General features: G+C 42.5%; 1 protein-coding gene across 9 annotated transcripts in view; it reads right to left on the bottom strand.

Annotated features, from left to right (window-relative positions):
* The window catches only part of MAP4K4 (mitogen-activated protein kinase kinase kinase kinase 4), a 161,843-nt gene that overhangs the window by 45,435 nt on the left and 97,834 nt on the right, over positions 1 to 18,574 (bottom strand). For all 9 annotated transcript variants that reach the window (XM_058419361.1, XM_058419360.1, XM_058419365.1 and 6 more), the window contains exons 4-10: positions 11,344 to 11,469; positions 10,460 to 10,570; positions 7,514 to 7,604; positions 5,835 to 5,965; positions 3,522 to 3,576; positions 1,101 to 1,179; positions 108 to 283 (exon numbers count right to left, since the gene is read on the bottom strand). In XM_058419361.1, coding sequence (XP_058275344.1) covers positions 108 to 283; positions 1,101 to 1,179; positions 3,522 to 3,576; positions 5,835 to 5,965; positions 7,514 to 7,604; positions 10,460 to 10,570; positions 11,344 to 11,469 — 769 coding nt within the window. The remainder of the gene's footprint in view (positions 1 to 107; positions 284 to 1,100; positions 1,180 to 3,521; positions 3,577 to 5,834; positions 5,966 to 7,513; positions 7,605 to 10,459; positions 10,571 to 11,343; positions 11,470 to 18,574) is intronic.

Raw genomic sequence — 18,574 nt, 5'->3', positions numbered from 1 at the left:
TTTGGGCTATAGGAGCTTCTCTTGGGGTATATATTTAGAACGCAAAGCAGGACAAAAATAGGCATTTTTGAAAAGCTGCAAAGACTTGATTTTTAGAAGCCACATACCTTTCTCTCCTCTCTTCTTCCTGGTCCTGTCTATATGGTCCTTAAGCTGGATTCGGACTTGCCTTTCATTTGGCTGGTCACGTATAAAGGGATGTTTCAACAGTTGTTCTGTAGAAGGTCGCTGCATGTAATTCTTCACTAGACAACCTTCTATAAAGCTGAAGAACTTTTTCGACCTGAGAAAGTAGGAAGGAAAAAACAAAACAAAGCAAAAGATGAGCGTTAAAACTCAGCTGAAGCATTTTTTCTGTTCTTCCTCAAATTCATTTCCTCGAAGAGCATCATGTCCCAGAAGACAGCTACAAGTGCTGCCTTGGTAAAAACCAAGCCCAGCAAGCAAGCCAAGTTTATACTATGTTGATATTCAACACACAGTCAAATCACTTCATTATTTTGACAGGATCACAGCATCCCATGATCACGTTCAATCTATAAGAAACCTCTTTCCAGGGAGTATTTTTGTTTCATATGTGCCAGTTGTAACCAGTAACTGGGAGGAAATCCTCTGATGCTAATGGATTCTTCTCAGCTGGCAAGAAGCAGGCACTCAATTCCAACCATTTACAATAATGATGGTAAAAGCCTTCATTAGTTTTAATAGCTCCTTTCTATTTAGCAACTAGAACATCACAGTACAGTTCTGTTTCTGTGTTATGATACATCTGAGAAAACACACTGCATATTAAGAGTGCTGCAAGAGTTTGTATTTTAAAACACGGATCCATTTGTCACCTTAGTACAGATGCTTCTCTGTCAAAAAAGAAAACATTGGTTTTTATTTTCACGCAATTTGAGATGGAATTTCTCTAGGACAAAGAGAACTAAATAACGCACACATTTTATTTCATGCTTTGATTCAGAGGCACAGAAGATAACATAGATTTTTGCTAACTTAAATTGCTTTACAATTCTGTGGAAGGGGTAATAAAGCTGGATGCAATACAAGAAAACCGTGCTACACAAGGCTACAAGCAAGATATAATTAATACATACCATTTCTTGGATTTTAACCGTGGGGGAGGGTTCCTGGGTATCAGAAAGAGTGCCCTCATGGGGTGCATGTCACAAAGCGCTGGAGGGAAGAAAACAAAACCACAGACATACAGACACTGGTTTAGTTGCTCTCTGTCAATGCCATGACTTCAGCTTCCACTACCACTCCCACCATCCCAAACATCCATGCAGCAGGTGCAGACAGCTAAATGGAATTAGCCCAAAATGACAACAATTCCATAGCTCAGTGTGCCATTGGCAGCCCAAAAAGAGAAAGAGGGCAAAGCATGGATCAACCTCCAGAATCAACCAAGATGGGAACATCTGAGGATGGCCCTCCTCCAGCCCCGAGTCATCTGACTTACTTTCCAGTCAATAAAATATTGGGAGATAATGATGGTGGAAGGGAACAATGAGAGTTAGAGTTTCGTACAATCTTCCTTCTACCTGCCCTTCTCTCCCATTATGGATCCATTTTTACTCTCCAGACCTGGGTATTTTCTTTACTTCAAGGCATGACAGTTTTGAAGCATGGGAGGCTCTCTATCACACAAAAGGACTGCCTGCAGAACTGAAATGTAAACCCATAACTTTTGTCCAAAGAAGTCCTGTTTGTTTCAGTGGACATTTAGTGGGAGATCAGAATAAGTGTTGGACAGCTTTTCCTCCTGTTCCATAACAAAGCAACATGGCAGAGCCAACACAGGGAAACAAGGGAGCAGGGAGAGAGGCAGCCCAAGAAAGATCTCTAGGAGCAATGTTTTAATCATCTTCTTATGTTTGACCTTTTACACCCTCAGTCTCAGCCCACGTGATCACTGCAGGGTGGGGTGACATTTACCACACAACAGAAATTCAGGAGAAACAGACTGATGTGTAGAGAATTCTGGCTTCAAAAATAAGGGGCCACAATCTTGGCAAAGAAGCCCCTTGGATGCCTATGGATCCCTGCAGACCACCAAACACAGAGATGGAATCTTCAGTTGCCACTGGAGGAGGAGGTAGAGCCCACGAGGACAAGAGCTATTTGGCACTTACAGAGGATCTTTGCTTACTTCTTAAATGCCACTCTTGTGCTTTGACAGAAAGAGGGGCCAAGCTCTGCTTTGGTCTAGAATGAACAAAATATTCTTGTCTAATTCTAAGCCTACAAAGCCCACAGACACAGCTTTTAATTGAAAGCCATATAGGCAACCCAATGCACTGAACAAAAAAGTATGGCAAAAAGGAGGTGGTTCACTTAATACAGTGCTGGCTGAAGTGTCCCGGGACCAGCTCTCACCTGGACATTCATGAAAACATACAGTTAGGAAGGAAAAACAAAACCACCCCAAACTATCAGGCCTCCTAAAACATGAATCAATGCGTGACCACTGCGACTTGATTTTAAAATCTTACTATAAAATCAACAAGAACAACAACAAAATCAGGCAGCAGCTACAACAAAATGACCAATTTTTAGCTGGGAAATATCAGTACTTTATTTCAACATGATTATTTCAAAGACATTTCAAGCTGGGCTGTGTTGTGATAGTAGATTTTTATGTGCAAAAAAAATTAACTTGATCTTAGGTACCTTAGGCTCTTATTTTTTAATATAGAGCTCCAGCTAAGGGTTAGAGTAAGTGTATTTGCAAGATCAATAAGGACTTTCAGAAAAATAATCATTAAAAGTCAAAACACCATGCCTAACTTCTTTTCAAAGGTTTCTGTCCTCCTCACACATCTGCTGTTTGCCTTCTGCCTGAAAGAACTATGTGAAAGGAAAAGAACCCATTAAAAAGTTGGGCATTTTTGGTTTCCAAGTTTTCCTCTGAAATCCAAACTAACCGATAATGATCCCTGCTTAAGAATACCTAAGGTTCAGTGCTTTGTCCTGAAGAAGGATTTACAGTTTAAGCCATGTCACTGCTAAGGAAGATTAACACCACCCACTGATGAGTGGAAACAAAAGGAGAAGCAATGTTAGCATTATCCAGACCGACAGAAAGCCAACACAGAAATAGCTGCTCCAAATGCTTTTTTCATTAAGATCTGTTTCCTCAGGCCCAATGGTCCCTCTCCCCAGCTGAGGTTTTGGTATTTCAGGCCAGTCCATAGACAAAGTGGGACACAACTCCAAAACACAATATACTACCCATAGGAAGGAAGTCAGACACTCGATTAGCTTCCAAATATTCCTGCTATAGAAATTAAATTACTGCAGTCTGCACTGTAGTGTTTAAACACAACCCTATCTTTATCAAAAGAATTGCTATTTATGGGATTTTATATTTACAGAGCAGGCAAAACCGAAGAGAACAGAAATAACATGGGGATACTTTCAGAAACCTCAAAAGTGGGCTTAGATTACAAGCAGCATGGCCCAAGTATATGTTTCAGCCCTAACGAGCCCACTGGAGAAGCACAGGTATCACTTACGGGGAGCTCCTTCTGCCATCTCTATGGCCGTAATGCCGCATGACCAAAGGTCACTCTGCAGAAAAAGAGAGACACCATATGTTAGTAGGTGGATTTACCCATTCACACAGTAAGAGAGGACTACTTAGAGAGGCCCTGTAGGTGAGGCTGAAAGCAAATACCAGAGCCATTTAAATAATATAAGCCTCTTTTATCTTGTAACTGCATCATAAATTCCTGCTTTTCACATAACACATATGTACATGCAGAAACACACGCACGTATTCTTACTGAGTGAGCAAACAACCCTTTCCAATAGCACGTAAAAATATACTCGCATTATGGCAATGGGAAATACATTTGCCAGAAATCCAAGCCTACGAAACAACAGAATTTTCAATATTCCCCTGTCAACAGAACTGAACAAGGGCATTCCCAGGGTATGCAGAGATGCAGTTATAAAAGCAAAAGCTCAGTTCAAATTTAAAGTGGCCAGCCTTGTGGAAAACTACAAGGAAGGGTTCTTCAGGTATGTAAACAAACAAGCAAGAACAAAAGGAAAATACAGGCCCACTGAAAGGGGAGGTGAATTAGTCACCAACACCACTGAAAAGGCAGAGGTTCCCTAAACTTACACCCCTGTCTTTACCACAGGCCCCCAAAATTTACACCTCTGCCTTTACCACAGGCATTACTTACAGCCAAAGCCAACATTCCTCCCCTAACATCTCAGCTTTGCTTAAAACACTACAGAACAAGGGTCCTTCAGCGGCAGCCTTTCAAGGGACCACCTCTGGCCAGCACCTCTGACTCGGGAGAGACCAAACAAGAGCCAGGATGATCAAGTACAGGGAAGAGATGGAGGAATCCTGGCAAGGAATCAACTTCAGAGACTGATACAGCTTAATGGACAAAATCTTGGAGGTGACTGCTGTGAAAGAGAGCTGCTCTTAAGCAAAGCAGTCTTCATTTCTGGTTATAATTGTGATGTTTTAAATTTACTTTAAACTAAAGAGCAAATAAGCTCTTCATGCACTACAAGCAGAGAAGCATTTCTAAAGATCATATTTTCAGACCCAGCAAGGCACTCTTCTCTTAGTCAAATGCAGCCATTTAAGCTAAATTGCACATCCTCATGATCTTAAACAGTAATTTTTTGTGAGCGACCACCCTACAGGCTCCACCAGGAACAATGAACAGGTGTTTTCAGAGGCCAGAGGAGTTATTTTTTACATCACTACTGCATTAACAAATATTGCAGGGAGGTTTTTTCTGCTTTATTAAATCATTTAATAGCGAACTTTCTTTACTAATAACAATTCTATCTGGAAATATATAAAACAGCTTTAGTACAATGAGATGCTGAATGTAAAAAGCAATTAAATTGAGAGAAATAGGATCAATCTGATCAATATAAGTCAAAATCTACAAAAACACCTGGTTAATCTGGTTGTTTTAAAAAGATTTAGACACACACAAATATACTCACAGCTAACACTATCCGTCTCAGCAAAGTGATTTAACTGATATTCAGCTCTATAATTCATGGTAAGGCCTTAATCCCTGGCTTTCTGATATCCTTGTTGCCCGTGGTTGAAGTTGGAACAATACATTAGTCCAAGTAAAGATTTCTTTAAAAGCTTATTTTTACGTTTTTTCTTTCCTTGTGCTCTCATTAAAGTCAGCTGAGAGGAACTTTCAAGATAACAGCATGCTTTCACTAGATATATTTAACTTTGAATACGTATACCTAATATTCTTAAGGGTAGTGCAAATACCATCAAGCCAATTATGGTTCTGCAGTAATTAAATCCTTGGTTTGCAGCAAGCTATGTAAAGAATGATCTTTGTTAAAAAATGTTATGATGGATAAATTTCTATCAAAAAAAATCATGTATATGTACCCTGAAATCAGAAGTAGTTTTAAGAGTTCCTTCTATATTTCACTGGCTCTCCAGATGGTGGTTCTATTTAAGGCAACACCTAAAATGTATTGTTCCAGGTTACCACAATAACTGGGCCATAGTGTAACACAAGTTAAAGTACAGCCATTATACAAGTTGAGAACACAAGCGTTTCCAGGTAAACTCTTCTTTGCTTTCTCTGAGCACCTACAGCACCCTGAAGTCCTGTATTTATGTCTCAAAGCTACAATAATACAAGCAGCAGAAACTGTTAAAGGTCACAATTTGAAAGTCTCCTTACCTTGTACTTTGGTCATAAGAATGTAACTACACAAAATAGTTATTACTCCTACAAAGCATAAGAAGTCTCAAAAGCTGCCATAGTTCACTGACATTGACATTGGGTTTTTTCTCTGAACAGGACTCTTACTCTGTAATCATACGTAGCATCTGGATTCTCATCACAGGCAATAACTTCTGGAGCCATCCAGTATGGAGTCCCAATAAAAGTGTTTCTCCTGCCAACTGTCCTGTCCAGCTGAGCGCTCACACCAAAATCCACTGTGGGTGGGAAAAGAGTAAAATGAAATAAGAGGGGAAAAATAATGCAATGATTACTTTTGCAAAGTGATTTGAAAATAAAGCCCTGTGGATGTCCCACGTGGGAGGACCATGCTGAAGAGAAATGATTAATCCTGAAGCAAGTGAGCCCTCGTGGTTCACACACAATGTGCTTGGGCACAAGTGTCAAGGGACACAGCAGCTTACAATCACCTCTCCTGTAGCCCTCACTGGTCTGCCTGCACAGAAGGGAGAGCACAGCTGCAGAAGTACTGCCTGGAAGGCTGAGAAAGGCCTGTTTATTCCCTTCCCACACAGTGAGGCCAAGCACCTTTGCCTATACAAAAACAGCCACTTCCCAAAGGTACCTCTCATGCTATGGAAAAATAGCATGCACAAACATGTCCCCCAGAAAAGCTCATCGCTTTTTCTGCTCTAAAACTGGACAGCAAAGATAATCTGTTGTTCAGCGAGCTGCTCTCTGCTTTAATGCATAGCAGAAATATCAATGAGAGCAAAAGATGAGGATTATTCAGGAAGCGCTAACTTTGGGCACACACGCACACAGGCTGCGAAAGAGATGTCCATTTCATTACAAAGCAATTACGTGACAAAGGTGTTTTCTGCCTTTCATTTTGCCCTGCTCGTGACCACAGTGCTACATGTCCTTCTGTACCAGCAGCTGCATCTGCCTTAAGAAGGCTGTGTCAGCTCCACTGCACCCACCATCGGAGTGACACTGACCAACTGTGTAGACAAGATCAGTGGAAGCAATGGTTTGGAAGCTACTGCGCTCCATTTCGGACCAAACGAAGGAAAGCTCTCCCGAGAGCTTCCTCCTCCAGCAGCCAGGACAACTTCCCATGCCTCATGCTGCAGGAAGGTGTAATGCAAACCAGAAGGGATGTGGGCTGGGTGGGAGGGCTTCAGCATGGCTCTATATTTAACGAAAAAAAGGTGGCGAGTGTAGCGTGATACAAACACAGAAGGTTGACATGTGCGCTAACTGAAAGAGACAAATTAGAGAGGAAATAAAAAAAGAGTATGTCCACTTGGCAGGAGAGAAGAGGCCAGGGATGAGCACGATTTTCAGCAGGCATGCCAGAGCTGGAACTGTGTTTTGCATTCAATGCCACAGCTCCCTTGAGAGCGCTGTCCAGATCATATTTTTGTGTCCAGAACCTGAACAGCAGGTGCTATTTTAATTAAAGCCAAACACAAGAGAGACTCCTGTCACTTCCCGAGTCCAGAATAAAGTGAATCAGAACAGACTCAAGTTACACACAGCTCAGTGGGGGAACCAAAATGATCCCTGCACTGATTCTGGCATGAAAACCAACATCTTCTAATCAAATTCAGCAACAACCTGTGCTCCATCCTCTCCAAGCAGGAGGAAATACACGCAGGCTGTCAATCCGCTTGGAACCACTGACAGAGTACTCATGCTATAAAACATGTTGCAGGGCTCTTAAAGGATGAAATTAAATTGGGAACACCATAAAACCAAAGGCTGAACAAATGAGGAAGAGGACATGTGTACCTACTTACCAAGTTTCACTTCTGCATTCTCTGTTAACAACACATTTTGCCCTTTGATATCCCTGTGAATCACATGATGGGCATGAAGATGTGCCAACCCCTGCATTAAAGAGAAGAGAGGAAGGAGAGGATGTTCAGAGTTAGGCTCTTGGCTCAGCAACAGACTCCCCATACCAAGCAGCCCCAAAGGTCACAGCACTGTGCCTCGACCTCTTGCAACTGGGTGCAGTGGGACCTACAGCACATCACCTAGCTTTTGGTGATGGAGCAGAGACACAGACCTCAGATCATGCACACACAGTGCCTAAACACAGCCCAGCATCTGCACTGTGCAAATACCTACCAGCTGTCCTGTGAAGAAAGCTCAGCTCCCACAAAGTCTCAGTGCATTTACATTCTAAATAACATCAGTGTAGGTGTATGCCACTGACTTCTGACATGCAAAGGGTCACACAGAATTTAGCTGGGAAGGGAGGTGGAAGGAGAAAGGAGACAGCATCCACATGTGTATCTGCACTCCTGAGAAGGAGGTGAGGGGACATATGACAAAGACATGCTCCACTGAAAAAACCGCAGTTCTCTTCTCTAGCCTCCATAAACATAAAGCCAAATAATTGTACCTCAGGAAAAAAGAATGCAAAGGGAAAAAGAAAAAAGAAAGAAAGAAAGAAAGAAAGAAAGAAAGAAAGAAAGAAAGAAAGAAAGAAAGAAAGAAAGAAAGAAAGAAAGAAAAAAAAAAAAAAAAAAAGAAAAAATAAAAAAAAAGAGCATAAGCATTATACTTTCCAAAGGAAACAAAACCTCCTGGCATACGGTGCTTTTTGTTGAGACAGCACCTGGATACATGCCCCAAAGCATTAGCCATGTGGAGGGAGGGCTGAGAAAGACATACGTTGCATTTTACTCTCTAATGTAATTGGGAGAACAACAGGCAACCCTCTTAGCAACTGCCTGTATTTTGAGTTCTCCTCACTTTTCTGCTTGGAAAATTGTAGTCTCCAGTGGGATCATCTTGCCTGTTCATGTTGCCCTCACAGTCTTTTAATGTCTTGTGAAAAATAAAGAAATAGAACCTTTACAGCTGGAAGAGGTTAAGAGAGCAGTGGTTGCTGTAGAGAAGTATTTCTTAACACATGTTCTTCATTAACTGATCATTTACCAGTTTGCCTACATAACCATTGGGCTGTTTTCCTTTTTTAAAACAGTTAATGAGTGTGACAAAAAAACCACCATCCACAGCTTCTCTCCCACACCAAGTGAAAGCCTGATGTCCCTGAGACCCTTCACTGACTGCTAATGCTAAATGCGGTCTTATTTTTCACAGGAATTAAGGCTTTTCCACGGCTTCACACAGAATATTTTTTAAAGCCTTCTGCTACTCGGACCCAGCCAGAGAGATAATCATCTGTTCTCTGCAGAGTACCATTTAACCTTACTGAAAAAACACAGTTGGGGTTGCAAAGGGCTGGGAGGAGACAGAGGGGAGCATCTCCACTTTCCTCAGTCCCCACAACTTTCCAACCACACAAGGATCCAGTGGGTCAACTTTCACCTGTGTCTCCACCTACACCAATCTTTGGCATTTTCACTCCTTTTAACTTTATGTTACACGACCTCTCTCCTCCACCTCTGACAAACTCTGTGTTGAATCAGGGTTTGAAACATCTCATTGCAATGTGAGCTTAGCATTCCTTTTTTTACCAGATATTCCAGTTCCTGATGTTCAGTAATTAATGCTCCTTTTGCAAATCTCTCACTGGAATGAGAAAATGGTTTTCCCTAACTCTTTTCTGAGGTAAATAATTTTTTTTCCTCTTCTCAGCAAGTGTTTGAGTGCTTTATCTAAGGAGGCTCTAGGATGAATGCAACAGAGCATGGAATACCTCCAAGCCCATGTCTCTGAAATCAAGGATAAGATAGTCCTGCAGAAGTTACTTTTCCTCATATTAAAACAAGCTAACCATTTGTTTTGAAATACAGCTTTTTAAACAACTTTAAATGTGCCAGTCAAACACCAGTAGCTGGACTCTCCTCTAGCATTTGAAATTAGAGAAAGAGACCAGAACTATGTGTCTCCCTCCATCCTCATCTTAAAAATTGCCAAGGCAGAGCAAATGTGTAACACAGACAATAGCAGCACTGAATTATGCAAGAGCCAGTGCTTATTTCCTTTAACATAAAGCCCTTCAGAACTTCATTTATGATTAAGCAATTGAACAAACATACTGTGTAGTGGTATGGGTAGGAGGCAATTTATTTTACAAAGAAGCACGAAGAAAATCATCCCAGATTTACTTAGTGAAGCAAAACAAATGCCAATTCAAAAAGCACTTAAACTGTACCAACTGGAAATTAAATATTAAGAGTAATTAGTTAAAGTTGCAATTTTAGAACAACTGGTAAGCTGCAGCCCTCTTCGGGAGAAACTTCTGCAGCGCTGCCTGCGAGCACCGCACAGGGCACAGCCACACGTGACAGAGCTGCTTGCTCTAGACAGACTGCAGGCATAACACAAGATGAGAGCACATCACAGCACAGAGGTCCTGACTGCTGGCCTGGGCCAACAGCTCTTCCTCCATGGACTTGATTAGGAGGAGAATAAAGCAGCTGCAAGCATATTTAGAAAAGCCCATTCTGTACACTACTGTACTACAACGCTGTTGCAGCCTCAGGTCTTAAGGACACTGTTTCACAGCTTCTGCAGTAGGTAAGGTCACTGGCTTCTCTATTGGCTTCTCATGACTCGAAATTGCAATTTTCTGCAAGGCTTCTGCTACAATACAGTACAACTCATACCAAGTTAAATGATGTGGAGCAGACATCTATCTGCTCCTACGCACTCTCCAAGTGATGACATGGCTAATGGGATTGATCAGAAACAGCTTCTTGCAGAACCTCAAGCTAGGCTACATCTCTGTGAGACTGTTTCTGTGTGGGGCAGACCATTTTCCTTACCCGGAGAATCTCTCTGGAGATATACGCTATCCAGTCTTCTTTCAGGGTATTCCCTTTTGTGTTCTTCACAAGGTCTGTGATAGAGCCGGCTCCACAAAACTCCATAACAAGCTGCAAAACAAGTATCAGTGTACAACCAACATCAAACACAGATCTCAGCTGTTCAGCAAAGCAAAAAAATCAGGTTACAGCATCGATTTGGGAAGCTCTTGTGAAGCAGAGAATATATTTCACATCTCTCCTTGGAAAATGGAATCAACCAAATGTCTTCAGTGTGTGTCAGACATACACCGGAATATGTCTCACATTAGTTACCACATTTTCAAGGACTGATTTAATCACTGTAATTTAATGCTGGGAATCTGGATTTGTTCAGCTATGCAAAATGCATTAACAGTAAGGGCACATCCAACACTGAAGGAATCAAACTGATCACATCACCGCAACACTTCTTATCCTTTAACTTCCATTTATTTATGGAAGAATATGCACCCTGCCATTTCAACCCCAAACTTCAGTCCTCTAGAGGGTGCAGTTGAGGTGGGATGAAAAATGTACTGGGTACAATCTCAAGTACAGCTTTCTTTTTACAGTCACATTCTTACTGCTCTGCTCAGCTGTCTTGTTCCCATGAAACACATTACTAGCCATCTGGTAAATGGGGAAAAAATTACTTAAAGAACAAATCCACTGCTTATAGCAAATCTTGGTTCAGACATCCCCTAAAGGATGTGCGATTAGCCTCTGTGATTCACTTATCTAGCAGTTCAGGCAATCACTAAACTCCTTTAAGTTTGTCTTTCCATAAGATGGTATTTCTCTCATCATCAATCCACATCCAATAGGGAAAGACTTAGGAACATGTTTGAAAAACAACTGCTTACCCACAGTTGGTCGTCATGTCCTGGAGGACTTTTCTTAATGAAAGCACCATAATAAGTTGCAATATTTCTATGATGAGAATATTTCTTTAGCATATTAATCTCCAGTTTGATTTCTTCTTCTTCATCCTTTGGAAAAAAAGTAAAACAAACCCCCATAAGTTTAATATACCACAAGCATTATTTATTCTTGACTTTCACACAGGAAGATTTTTTTCTAAACTTCAATTTATACCAACATCATGTTCAGTAAACCTCTCTGATGTTCATACCATCAAAATCCTGTCTATTGAGATGGCAAAAAACAAGTCTCTTCCAAGTTCTCAGCAGCACGAAAAAAACAAGTAAAAGATGCAACGGATTTGACCCAGCGATGGAAGGTAATCTGTTTCAAAAACCCTATGCTTGTAATATCTTAAGCAAATCCATAGCTAGCAGGCTGGGAATTTATGACAGAAGAGTATTATTTCCATCTTCCTCATTTTTTCTCCTTTAATATTGGAAATTTCAACCAGTTCTATTTAAATGTCAGACACTGGCTTTGTGAAACCAGCTGCCAAAGCAGGTTTCCACCTTGGTGCCAGCATGGGACTGGCGCAGGAAAACAGAGGTGGAGATCAGGAATTCCCGTTACTGCAAGAAAAAGGCATTTGCCTCGTGCACAAGCTTCCTTCTCCTCCTCCATCTGCCTCTGTGAAGGAAGAGCAAGTGCATCAGGAAGAATGGGCCAGGAGCCCAGGCAGTAAACAGGATGCTGAGACACAAAGGCAGAGGAAGGATTTCCCCTGGCTCCCCCCACGCCAGCAAGGTGCCAAGCAAAGAGCAGCTCGGGTGAAGGGAGGTCATCCCTCCGAAGAGCTGAAATGGGTAACATAATGAAACCGCTCCTTAAAACACCCACAACCTGCTTTTGAAGCGACAGCAGGACTTGTTGCATGGAAGGATCCACACACGCTCTGAGGTGATGTTTGAGCAGGCAGCCAGAAGATACAGAACAAGGAGCAGACACCAACCCACCCCCAACTCTCTCTTCCCATACCTAGACAGCAGGAGCCTTCTTCAAGCATCTATCAAGGCAGCAAATTAAAAGGCAGATGGATATCCCTTTCTGCTCCACAGTTTTATACCCGTAGATATCCAAGCAGAAAAACATCTACCTTAAATTGATTCCGGGAAGAACCTAAAACTTCTTCTCCCTAGGGTTGCTGGCTGATGGGAACAGTAGCGCATGTTCTGATTATCCTGTGATGTCAAAGCTGATTAGATGATAAAATTTTAAGCTTTAAACTTCCTTGCAATTTGTACCACGCTAGCAATCAAATATCCTATTCATGACATAGGCAGATGTTAATACTAGCTACATGTAAACTGTTTATACACACCGGTACACACGGCCACTCTCTGCTACAAAGCTAACAACTATTTCAAATACTCCAATAGTGGGATGCAACATTTACTCGGAAATTATTATGACAGAATTCCCAAAATGCTCCAGGGATAAACGATTCTTGTATCTTCTCAGGATGCATCTCTGAAGTAAAATACTGTGTATTTCTGGAACACTGAACAATACAGTAGAAGAATCTTGTAAATCAAAGTTCCCAGTGAACAGCAGCCCTGGGAGAAAGCGTTGTCAGAAAAGCTTTTTGAGCCAAAAGCTAACTTGGTGCTTCCTCAGCTGCTTCTGTTATCCTTGCTATTGAATGATTTTTTTTTTTTTTTTTCCCCCCCACTCTGACTATATGCAAAAAGAAAAAAAAGAGAGCAGGAATACATGCTTATATTACAACAAACCTCTGAACTGTGCATTTTAGACAAAAAAAATTACACAGGAGCATTGCTAAACTTGATGCTTTGGGATTTAATTGCTGATAGGTTCATAGGTATAATTGGATTAATCTGCCATGTTGAACTGACTTTTTAGATAAAAATTACTTCCTACCCTCAGCACACGAACACAATAGCATTTATAATACAATGGGCAGGATGTCCTAAAGGTTGTTTGTGTTTATTTATTGTAACAGCAGCCAAAATGGCAATACTTAAACAGGATCTATCTCTGAAAAATAAAATAATAAAAATCCCAGCTCCCCCCCCCCCCAAATAAAATATCCTGAAGAACAAACAACAAAAAAGGCACACAAAGAGCCAGCAGACTGTAGACAGTTACTGCTCTTTCAGCTCTCCACCGAGTCTGTGTCACAGCACCTGCTCAAAGGCCTGCAGCAATATCTCCCTGCAGAAATCTCTCTCCAAAAATCTCCCTGAACTACAGCTAACGATGATCCTACATTCATATCTCAGCCGCCTTCAAGCACTTGTCCACAACATAAACAGCACCTCACCTACATTTCAATCCAGTACAAAATCCAGTCTACAATAATAAATGGATTCGGTAATTTTTGCCAGGCTTTGGAAGACTCCACTTACTTAGTGTGGATCGATAACTCCCTGGCAATGAGTCCTGGAGACTCTGTGGCGACAGGAACTATTATGAGGATTAATCAGCACAGAAAAGGCTGAAGCACCAGAGTGGTACAGCAATTGGTGGAAGACTTAAAAAAAAAAAAAGGAAATTAAAAAAAAAATTAATTTGGCCAGAACAAAATTGTTCTGTTCCAGATTCAGGAGCATTTTTTTTCCAGGGTACAGGTCATTTCATCCCAATGTGGACATCTGAAAAAGGCCAAACAATGTGCACCCTACCAGTGTTTACTTCTCCTCACTAACTACAAAAGGAGGGTGAGGTCATCAGCCAAGATCCAGACACCAATCTTGCAGATGTGTTGCATCAGGGCGAGACGAATCCCACCCAAAAATCTCACCGGATAAGGCCATTTCCTCCCAGATCTCCTTACACACACGTGCCTCAGGGAGGGTACGCTGCAGCCTGCAGCAGGGATCCTCCTGAGGAGACCCAGGTGTTCTGGCAGCCACCCTGGGATCTGGACACGTGAGCCAGCCTCAGAAAGGGAAGGTCTGTCACCTCCTTCAGACATCACATGCACTGCACCACCACCAACAGTCCCTCCATTTGCAGAGGCAAGGGTATCACAAAAGCAGAAAATTAAAACCGATTGAGGCAAGAGACTGCCATTCTCATGAAGTAACACAAAAAGTACATCCTTTTTTCTTGAAGGAGAGAGGCAGCTGGTGAACCCTTCCTAGTGATTTCATGCAGCTGGCATCAATTACCACTTTAAGCCATTATCTGTGAATACAAACTCCATTGAAACTCTCTTTGTCTTCCCTCTGATGGAGCTGGTGGAAGTGTTTTATACTTACACATTTGCTGTCTGTTTGTGACAGCATGTCTGATTACCAGTAATTTTTGCAGTGAGCTATACTTTTGCAAGACTCACGTGGTTAAATCAAGCTTGGAGCAGCTTTCCTCTCCCTTTTCATGTGTTTCCCTTCAGAGACTAAATGAACGTGCCAGCATCCCTAGGGGTTTCTAACTGCAACGCTCTTATAGCAAAATAATCTCGCCTGTAAGATTAAAACCTGCATATGACTCCCACACAGAAATCCACCTATGCACATTCAGATAATTTTTAACCATTTGAATTAGCACACTAAAAATAAACCCAGGTGTGCTACCTCTCAGCCTACCACCCAGCAGCACCACCACAAAGCTCAACATCCCTTGTTCTTCCATTCAGCATTGCACACTAAACATCACTGTGGGTTTTTCTGCATGCAGACGGCAAATCAATGACTTGTTGTTTTTCTTACTTCAGCATTTACAAAACTGCGATGATTTAAGTAGCTGAAGATTTATATCTGACCGTGGTTGCCACTGGAGAAACTTGCAGTCAAAAAATGCTACTAGTGCAACTCCGTGCAAGGAAGATTATCAGCTGTTTTCCAAAGGTAACACAACACCTTATTTTCTTTCAATAACAGTGATGCATCATTATTGAAAGAAAATGCTGCTTATTTACACAAATTTTTAGAAGATAAGGAATACAGAAACACTTTGCTGGACATTTTTGAAGTATGAAAAAAAGAGAATTAAGCTCTAGATATGTCAGAGTCAGGGAGAACATAACAAAAGGAAAAGAAAAATCACTTTGAGTTTGTCCCTAAACATCACTGTCTAGATGCCTCAGGAGACCAAGCACAACAGTACTGACCTGTTCAAGCACTAAAACTGGTATGAGACCCCTATGAGAAACTATCTCTGAGAAACACACCTGGAGTAGTAGGGGGGAAATAACACTGTTTCCCAAGCTCTGTAGCACAATGAAATTATTTCAGGAGCTGAATTTTAAAATTTTAAACCCCCCAAACTTCCCAAAGGTAGACGAAAGGCATGTCTCAAGGCATGTAAGTGGTGACTTTCCACCCAAACTCCTCCACCTGGAAGATATGTCTGACCACCGCCCTTGGCTGGAGATTTATTCTGCCAGCTCGAGGAGCAGAAATTAGGGACTATTTCCAAAGGTTTATTTCCCCAGTAATAAAATGAGGGGAAATGCGAATGAGAAAACACACTCCGGCAAGGATAAAGACAATGTTCTGTGATAAAGGAGAGAGCAAGTTTATTTACCCTAACAGATGATTTATATGCTGCCCAAAATCAGTGTGAAGCAGAATACAAATTGGTCCCTTCAGTAACTTTGCTTTTTGATTTAAGAAATGACAGTGACAAATCTCAGCTTCCGCTGCACAAATGGCATCCAGTCATTTTAAGCTGCAACCCAGGGTTTTAAGAATTAATATCACTACCAAATAGTGGAAAGTCAAACACATCAGCCAAACAGTATGGAGTGAGGGAAACCTTCCAAGCTCCTTTTCTTTGCTTTCCCAGTACTGCTCACAAAGCTTTGCCTGCCTATACCCAGGGAGCTGCTCTGCCTGGAGAATGGCAGCTGGCAATACTCTGCCTGGGGTTTCAGAGTAAGCTGAGTTCCTGAGGATCACAAGCTCCAGTGGTAGCTCCTGGAATTTGGGAATCGAGATCAGTGCAGCATTGGGATCTGTGCAGAAGGACAGGCAGCAGCCTCAGCCCAGCACTGAGAATGAAAAGGCACTGCTAACCCATGGATCCCCAGAGCGGTGGAGGGGAAACCAGTTTGCATTCAAAGGCATCAAAATGATAACGACTTGCCCTTTCTTTTCCCATCTGCCCCTGGCACGCTAGCTGAAGAAAAACAGAAGTCCAAAAGAAACCCTGTTTATTTTCCTTTCTGCTTCCTCTCACTTTTCATTTCTGCCTTCCACTCACATTTAAAAAGTGCTAAAAGACACCGAAACCACAAACAAAAATCTTCCCGGATGAATCAAATCACAACACCAACTTTTGCAAACTTTCCTTGAGTGTCACAACCTCCCTCCTCTCTTTGCACCCCAGACCTGGCCAGCATCCATTTGGAGCAGAATCCGTCCAGGACAGGGAAAGTCTGAATAGAGCCTAGCACAATAGGTGACCTTTTCTGCTGCTGGAATCCGTAATATACACACTCGTTAATAAAGTTCTCACACGTGAGGGAGATGATTTGGCAAGGAAAGTTGGGCCAGTATTGCACACAGCACAGTACTTGACTGGGAGCTGTGGCACTGCTTCCAAGCTGGAAAGGAGGTTGTAATTTCAGGAGGAACCAAACCACAAGAGAAACGATACACGGAGTGGGTAAGTCCCTGCCAGCGACTGCCAAGGTAGGAAGTTTGTATAAAGCAGAGCAGCTTGTGGTGCAGAGAGTGCAACGCAGAAAAACACGATCCCGTCCAACACCCCAACAAAGTGCTGGAATTGGGAATATGACATAAAATAGTTCGTAAAAAAAAATAACAAACACAGGCTTCTTGGGAGGGAAAGTCGAAACCGTTTTAAATAAAAGGCTTTAATCAAGAGGCGCAATAAACATTTAACGAGTCCTTATACAATCCCTCCTAAATCTTAACTTTCTTATTACACTCCATCCTTCTTGAGAGCTTTTTACAAGCCTTTGAGCTTTGTTACCCTCAAGCTAAAGACCTCATGTAAGTCCATTTCCCACCTCTCTCCTGTGTTACCTTCTCACTTCCAGCATTCTCTGTGCCTATTTCACTTCCCATGCAAGGTCTCTTTTTCACAGACCCTTCACCCGCATACTTTTCCCACCTTGGCATCAGCCGGTTAATTTCTCTGCACCCTCCGTCAAGTCCTTCCCAAACACAGACTTTTCCAAGGCCTTCAGACTGCACCCTCTTAAGAAAGAAAGGCATCCCTCACGCCACACACTCAGTGATGCTGACATAGCACTAGCCATCCAGCAAGCAGTGGCACGGAGCACTAGCCATCCAGCAAGCATGGGTGGTGAGCATCCCCCGCCGCTGCTGGGAGGGAGCACCAGCCTCCAGCCCTCATCCACACACATGCACAGCCCATGCAGAGAAAGGCAGAGACGGGCTTTACCGTTTGTGAGCTTTCTGGAAACCAGGCATCCTGCCACTATGAGCTGCCCACCAGCCTGCGAGCTGCTGCCGCTGCCGGCACAGAGCCACGCTGCCAGGAACAGCAAAGCAGCAATGCTGCTCGGGCACGGTAATTGCGGAAGATGGCTGTGAAGCTTTTTTAAGGGTCAAAAAAAAATCTTACTTTTGTGAGGACTGGCTGGCAGAACAGTGCTGTCCTTATGACCACATTCAGTTACCTTCAGTGGCAACATTTCAGCAAGCAGGTGAGAAACACTTCCGAACACACACAACACAGAAGCTGCTTTGTCTCCCCTTGGCACAACACCCTCTCCACGGCACGCTAAAGGCACCGTTTGAAACAAGAAAGCAAACGAGCCAAGTTGTTCACCGCGGTGCCATCACTGAGGCTGCAGCCATAAAGCAGCACTTAAATTGGCTGGACAAAGAAGCATGAGGAAGAACTAGCCCCTAAGCAGGGTCCCAGCACTCCCCAAGGAGCCTGTGTAGCAGCATTGTGCAGACATAGGAGATGGAATCACGAGCAGGCAGGAAGGAGCCAAAAAACACGTGAAGACAATACTTGTCTGTTGTCTCCCCCCTAAACCACCTCCTCTGCCAGTCACTTCGACAACAATATTTTCTTTCTTGCCTGATATGCCTCCGGTGCCTTCACTGGTCACTGAATGAGCTGCTTGGAAGGCACAGAAACCACACCACTGCTGATCTCTCTCTGTAAAATCCCAGGATTCCACAGGATTTTCCAAAAACAACCAGGAGAGAAACCTCCTAAGGACAAATGCCTTCAACTATTTCCAAGGCTAATTCCTTGATC

This window comes from Hirundo rustica, chromosome 2, assembly GCF_015227805.2.
Source record: "Hirundo rustica isolate bHirRus1 chromosome 2, bHirRus1.pri.v3, whole genome shotgun sequence".
NCBI lineage: Eukaryota > Metazoa > Chordata > Aves > Passeriformes > Hirundinidae > Hirundo > Hirundo rustica.
The sequence above is the reverse complement of the archived record's forward strand: the minus strand, read 5'-3'. Positions and strand labels throughout refer to the sequence as shown.